Raw genomic sequence first — 7,500 nt, 5'->3', positions numbered from 1 at the left:
AATTATGCTCCGAAAATAATTGTACGAGTGATAAAATACGGATAGGTCTCCTCCTCCTCCTCCTCCTCCTCCTCCTCTTCATTGAGAAATAACGAAATTAATAATTAATTCTTTTCTTCTTTCTAAAGAAAGTGAAGGTGAAGAATCTAGAAAAAGTGTTTTCTTTCTTTCTTTCTTTCTTTCTCTCTTTCCTTTTGCGCTACGATTTCGTTGCGCTCGTTTTTTCGACTCGTTAACTTTAACGACACGTCGCGTAAATAATAGATTAGACGCGTAAAAAATAGCGCGTACGATTTGTATCATTGAACAATCTTTTGTATATACAAATATTCGTGCGAATTTTGCGCGTGATTCGAGATGTAAAGAAGGAAAAAAAAAAAAAAAAAAAAAAAAAAGGAAAGAAAGAGAGAAAGAAACGTGCACAATGACACATTGTTAGCGTTGTGACGGTTAATTACCGTGTCGTGGAGCAATCGACGAGAAATCATTGTGCGGCAACGAGGTTTCGAAAGCAAACACGGGCTCGCGATTAATAGACGGACCTACGTCCAAGTCAACAAATCACTGGAATATCTACCGGCTCGTAATCACACTGTTCAGGGGATACAAATTGACCGGTCCGCGGTTATAGGTCGATTTTATTTGCCGTACGTGTAAAATACGCAATGCCCCCTCCCCCCTCCCTTCCTCCCCATTTCCAATGTCCCAGAATATTAATCTTCGTCCTCCGTTGTTGTCGTCCGCTCGCCGTTTTTATCGCCGTTCCAATTTGACGTGAATCAAAGCATTGTAGCTTTCTTCGTGAAATTTCTTTCGCTCTCTCACCCCTTTCAAAGGGGAGGGGGAGAAACGATGGATCGATGTTCTTCTCTTTTTTTTTTTTTTTCTTTTTAAATAGAATCTTTCTATTCGTGTATCGCACGAGGAAAGGATCGAGAGATGTTTAAACGCGGGATGGAGACGAACGTTTTTTGGAAAAATGAATTTTGAATTTTTTTCGATAGGGGAGGGAATAATAATAATAATAAAAAAATATGTACTAGCGCGTATATATATATATATAGATACAAAAATCATAGAGGGACGAAGCACACGATGCAACGACGAAGGAACGTAGTAGGAATGATACCTATATATATTTGATGATACTATAAAAATTGAATGACTCGTAAGAAATTTATATTGGCCATAAAAGCTTTTATCGCGGGCCAGGATATTCATTCCTTAACATTATTAATTTTTCTCGCTCGACAGTAAAATAGAGAGAGAGAGAGAGAGATGTGCACTAGAACGTGTACAACGTTACATGCAATAATGTTTTAAAGAAAAATGGAATAACTAGCGAGTATGAGTATCTTAACGATGCGCTTATCGAGTCGAATTCTTGGTCTTACTTGTTGCATTTTTGATGACGCATTCCCTACCTCGATATGCTCACGGTCGCGCATTGTATCGTATATCCTTTCATGGTTCACACTGTTCACGGCTCGAAATGGCATGTAATCGATTCCGGCGATAATTATACGCGTCAATAGTCGGAGCGTGACCATGTGACGTTCATTGTTTCTCAGCATGATGATTTCTGCCGGTAATGATCAATAATATGGAGAAGGATATGGAACGCGTCCGACGTTTCGAGTATAGATACAGTGAAACGCGATCGGACGTGAAACCTGTCAATTATCAAAAACGCGATCAAGACTGATGGCGTTCCAAGTAAAAATTTTCCTGCAATTCCGTTTTTCCTCCAATAATTTTGAGTCGTGTCGGTATATACTTTTACAATATTGTGCGTATCATCTTGATATACATATATAGAGATATATCGCGTTTATTTTAAAAGAAACGAGTCGAGTGACGCGACGATATCATAATAAGCAATAATTTCGAAGAAATTCGTATTTCTTAGAATTTCGAACGTGAAAATAATTATTTCCTAATAAAGGGAATATACTAAAATTTGCACAAGGACAATACTACGAATCTTCTGACCACGTTCTTATCTACTAGATATCAATCCTCACCGATAACTGCGGAACTACGTTTGATACGCGTCAATTTAGTCATTGTTTCCAATAATTAAAAAAAAAAACGAATAACTAAAAGTTAAAAATATCACTTCAAAACTTCAAAAGATTTAGAAACAAGGTGGAAAAAGATCCATACTGATCCACAACGAACTAAGATATAATTAAATAAATAAAAAAAGAAGCAATCTCGTAAAAACTTTACCCGAACGTTTTCATACGTGGAAACGAAACGAGGATTCTCCGTACAAGATTCTCTTAGACTTTTTTTTAGTCCCCCCTCCGAAACTAGGGAAAACCGTTTAAAGTGGAACCCTAAAAGCTATCGAGCCGTAAAGGAAGGACAACGTAATCAAATGGAGAGAACACGTAAGCGGTCAGCGATCGTTTTTATCTATCCGAGTTTGCGGCATGCAATCAGCGAGGCGCCCGTTGACTCGTGACGCTTCCGGTCCAGGCTTCCGCTCCGTGGAACCGCACCGTTTCCGTTCGGCTGCCCAGCCCACCACCACCGCCGCCACCGATCTGCCCCCCCCCCTCCCCATTCGTCGTACATCCCGTCGAATCCACGGAGAATCCACTATCGAAATCTCAGTGCCAGCGTCTCGTCATCGTAACAACACGCATCGCCGTTTCATCCACCCATCGTCCACGGATAATCGGGTCGAGTGATTTTCGTGATCGTTGTTCCAGAAGGAAAACCGGGCGGCGCCTCTGTCGATCGAGGATCGATCGTCTAATGTGTGTGTATATATGTATATATATATATATATTAGACGATCCTCGAAATTGATCGGCCAAGTCGCCACGACCGTTGTTACATAGGATAATATATATGTGTATATATATATATATATAGATGTGATATTGGGTGATCATCGTAGAATTCTTCCTTGCCGATCGTTACGAAGAAGAAGGCTCTTTCGCGTTACTTATTTGCCAAAAGTTGTCGGTTGGAAAGTGTTGGAAGGAGGATGATGGAAATGGATCGTTTTATGTAGGGGGTACGATTTTTACGTCCCTCTAGAAAGTTTCCAATAGAGGGATGCTCTTACGTACAATAGGAATACGAATCGCGTGTGACCGATGTTAATCGGACTCCTTCGAGGGAGGGAAAAAATTGGACGAAATGTCTGGTATTGTCGAAGATCGTCCAACAGCATCGATTATATCCTCGTCGTATCGAATATCGATGGACGTTATCCCCCGTCCGGGGAAATATCTCAACGTTGGCGGCGAAAGTTTCGAGAAAATAATTTCTATTAATTGTCATCTTACAACGACGTCGTTCAAAAGATCGTAGCGACGTTTAGAGATATCAGAACCTCGTTTCTATCGTTCATCCTCCTCCCCTCCCTCTCTCATCGACTTATACTTTTACGATCATCGATCGCTCGAGTGATTCTCTCTCCCGTTCCATCCTCCTCGATACACGAATACAAAGGACAAGAGTATTGTAACGAGTCGCGAAGAAGAATCCCGAGACGATAAAATGGACGAGATAACGGAATAGTGCGCGTTCCCTATCCACCACTTATTCCTAGTAAAGTAATTCGAATCGATTTTCGAGACGACGAAACCGATTTCAATAATTCGTAACACGTTGCAAACAGGTTCCATTATTCTCGAAATCTCGCGCTTGATATCCTCGCGCTGCTTGATCGACGAGGAGCGTGCCGCTGTACGATAAACAAGCGGTATGCACGGTTCCTTCCGAGAGAAAGAGAGAAGGGGAAGCGACGAACCGTATCGGTGAACATAGTTTGGTCATCACGATGGCCGGCCGGTGGCTTCTAATCCGAGCGGAGGTCAAGCTGGATGACAATCAGCGCCGATCATCGTCGACCGAGAAAAAGTACGAGTGATCGGTGGAACGAACCGCCTTGTGCACGCTTGTGTTACTACGCTTAATTGTGGTGTGTGTTCGTCGCGGTGTGGTTTGGACGCGGCGAAAATGGCGGTGGTGCCAGTGGGTAAGAATAAATTGAAAATAGGCAGCGCCGGCCGATACTACAGCGCCTATCTCATCTACGACGTGGCGAACTCGTGTCTGGCCGCGTTGCACGCCAAGATGCCTCCTCCGGTTGTCGTCACGCGAACCAACCCTCCGTCTCCTGTGCACGTCCAGAACCCCCGTAAGTTTTCTTCGCTTTCTGTTTTTTTCTATTTTTCGGCCAGGCCGAGAAACTTGGCTGCTGCTGAACCCGCGCTAAGCTCGCGAGCCCAGCAACGCGCTCTCGCTTCCCATCCATTTCGCGCGTCCCTCTCCTCGATCGTTGCAGCCAAGTAACGAGCGAAGGAAGCTCGCGAGAGAACGGGAAGATTTCTCTCGTATTCGTATTTTATTTATCTCGACGGGAAATAACAGATTATTTATTATCTGAATAATAATAACGCAAAACACTCCGCCCATACCTCTTCTCGCAGCTTTTACGTACCACTTTATAAACATCTTTTTAAGGCAACATCTATAAGATTAAAAATTCACCGCTTAAACTACACTACACTCCCGGTACTGTTTACAAACGATAGTATCGCTATCGTGTTATAGTAATAGCCGTGTATCCGCTCCTCTATATCCGTTATAACCTCGGTCATAATCGGTGACGTAGTTTCCTCTGTGCAGGACCATCGAATCGAGAAAAGAGGGGGAGGAGGAAGGGCGATAAGTTGAGCGAGTTAGTGGAGAAAGATGAGAGGAGACGAGAAACGGGAGAGCGGGTGTCTGAAATTAAAACGCAAGGAAAAATTTGTCGAAATAAAACGCGTTGTTTCTCAACCGTGGCTGCTATATCTCCTGGAAAAGAAATTTCCAATATTTCGATCCCTCTCACGTCCACGAGAAATTAATAAAATCCCGCGTTTCATCGACGTTGCACATTGACATTGCACCCCGATCGGATTCGAGGGGAACAAATTTCCCTTCGATTATTCGATACGCCTACTCGATCTCGGCATTCCTCCCCTCTTCTTTCGGTTCGATTTCGGCGCGAGCAGGCAAACAAGGCATAGGTGGCGGGCGCAGGAAGGGTGGAAACACCCTACGAGACGGGATAGCGTGTCTGTTTTGATTTATAAGAATTCGCCACGAACCCCTAACCTACCTTCCTAAGTCTGGCCTCACCCCTGCCTCCTTCTAGATCGGGCTAGATCAACCCCACCACCTCCCTCCCTCCTCGCGCACCTATCTCGCGCGTGAATAATAGGCAGGTACCCAACTACCCGTCTTTCCGTTAACCTCGCCTCGTCCTTCACGCCTCTCCTTCTTCTTTTTCTTTATCCTCCCTCTTTTGCCACTGTCTCCCGTGCCGGTGCACCGATCGCTCTTCCCTCCGCGGACAACGGACGAGCTTCGTCTTCGTTGTCGGTCGACGAAACTATCTATCAACTCGGTTCCGTTCGTACATAATGCGATACAGGGGAATCGTGATTGATTTTTTTTCCTTTTCTTTTTTTTTTCGAATCCTTTTCGATTTTATATTTTTATATTTTTCGAAAATTTGTTTCTTTTCTTTTCTTTTCTTTTCTTAGCAAGTTTCGTACTATTCGATGAAGTAAACGATTTAAAGATGAGATTTAAATTTAAAATCCCTTTTTAATGTGGATTCGAGAGAATTTTTCTAACGCGAAATTATAAAAAATTATGAACAATCTAGGAATTGTTTTGGGAATATTTTGTTTTATTTGATTGTTACAAGTTCGATGCTAGCAGTAAGAGGGATTAAATTAGCAAAGCTTTTGTAGAGAGATTAAAGAAGTGAGCAGTTCAAAATTATTTTTAGTGTGATATAAAATCGGATATTTCAATTGATGTTGAATGAGATACAGGCTGTCGTGAATGATTCTTTTTCGTTGAATCAATTTGCATTTTTTGATTTTCTATTTTTGATTTTTTTTTTTTTTTTTTTTTGGTAGTTGTCTTATCCACTATAATAAACGATGCAAAATTTAAACTTTATCCCTTCTTAACGTCGATTCGAGAATTTCTGACGCGAAATAAAATTAGAAAAATTATAAAAGTCTAGGGATTGTTTTTATTTTAATTGATAAATAAATTCAAAATTTTTCTAACGAAATTAAACGAATGGATCGATTCCATTCAAAATTATTTTTTTAGCATAACAACATCGGATATTTTTCATCTGATCAGCAGATGTTGAATTGGACTGCATTTGCAGTGCACAAACGAAAATTAAACACGCCTGCGTCATGTTTCAATAACACAATAGCGTCCATCAATAGTTCAATTTAGCTTTTATCTCTAATAACTTTCTAATATCCGCTCTTTACGTGCGTACGAAAAATAATCTCGTAAGTTTCAAGTTTTATTTTCAATTTCATTCTCATCAAAAGACTTGCAAACAAATCTCTCGAATATATTCTCTCGAATATCCCCTCTTTCTCGTTCTCCCCGTGGATGATCTCGTCGCTGGTCAACGAGACGATCTATCAACGTTTGTGCCAAGGAACAAGAACCGTAACAAAACATTAGCGAGTCACGGAAGATTTTGCATTGACGTTTCGCAGCAGTGTACATATATCGAGGACGCGCCATCAATCTTTTCGCTTTAATGCACGGCCAGTTACATTCTCTCCATCCTCGAGAGAAGTCGCAACGCTTTCGAATATGCGAATTATTTATTTTCAATCGTCCGATCATCGTAATTTCGCACGATTCTTCACCTTCGCTTTTCACCCTCTCTTTTTTCTATAATTCGTAGATCGTATAATTCGTAGATCGTAGATTTTCGTAGAAAGGTAGAAACGATCGATCTCAATATCGATCATCAGAAATTTGAAATTTAACTCTGAAAAAAAAAGGGGGATAGAAATCGTTCCAAAAGGCAAACCGATGCAAAATGTGTGTTCGAATATATATATATATATATATATTTTTTAATACACGCGTTCCTTGCATTCGTCAAAGGAATGTTTGAATTCTGAGAGAAATAACCGCGTGCTGATTTTTTTTTGAATCTTTTGAAACCTCGATCTCCATTTCGTCCCCTCGCAAAGGGAAATAATACACCATTACGTGGACTTTATTCTCCCGTTGAAAAAGCGTGTGTTAAAAGCGCGTGTACGAGGAGCACGATCCCAGATAATACGGGATAATGCAAGAAATACGTTGCTTATACCTTACAGTTTCCTGCTAATGTTAATTAACAGCGAGCAACATCGCGCCAAGTCGCAACGCAGGGGGAGGGGAGGAACTGCCGTTAAAAAAAAAAAAGAAAGAAAAAGAAGAAGAAGAAGAAGAAGAAAAAGTTTCAATGATCCGAACAAGGAATAAATACCTTGGTTAGAGGACAGGAAATGAAACGTCTACTAAACTTTTTCGATACACGCCACTGTCGACCTACTTACCTTCCTCAATGAAAGCTTTCGCGGTGACGTACCGAGTTAGGCATAATGCGGCTGTCGGTTTTAATCCACGCGATTAAGAAAAAAAGAAAAAAAAAAAAAAAAAAAA

At 41.2% G+C, this 7,500-nt stretch overlaps 1 protein-coding gene across 10 annotated transcripts in view; it reads left to right on the top strand.

Annotated features, from left to right (window-relative positions):
- The window catches only part of LOC122715719 (nucleolysin TIAR), a 472,996-nt gene that overhangs the window by 308,642 nt on the left and 156,854 nt on the right, over window positions 1-7,500 (top strand). The window contains exons 1-2 of one of the 10 annotated variants that reach the window (XM_043938122.1): window positions 1-21; window positions 3,641-4,162. The exon at window positions 1-21 is cut by the window's left edge and continues 266 nt beyond it. The exons of 5 other annotated variants lie outside the window; for them this stretch is intronic. In XM_043938122.1, the coding sequence (XP_043794057.1) occupies window positions 3,982-4,162 (181 nt within the window). In that variant the 5' untranslated portion in view covers window positions 1-21; window positions 3,641-3,981. Of the gene's footprint in view, window positions 22-430; window positions 648-2,658; window positions 2,769-2,886; window positions 4,163-7,500 lie in introns of those variants that run through there. 4 more of the 10 variants (XM_043938120.1, XM_043938121.1, XM_043938118.1 and 1 more) reach the window with 4 other exon arrangements.

Source organism: Apis laboriosa, unplaced genomic scaffold (assembly GCF_014066325.1).
Source record: "Apis laboriosa isolate Shangri-la unplaced genomic scaffold, ASM1406632v1 scaffold40_cov151, whole genome shotgun sequence".
NCBI classification, from domain to species: Eukaryota; Metazoa; Arthropoda; class Insecta; order Hymenoptera; family Apidae; genus Apis; species Apis laboriosa.
This window is presented reverse-complemented; position numbering and strand designations above follow the sequence as displayed.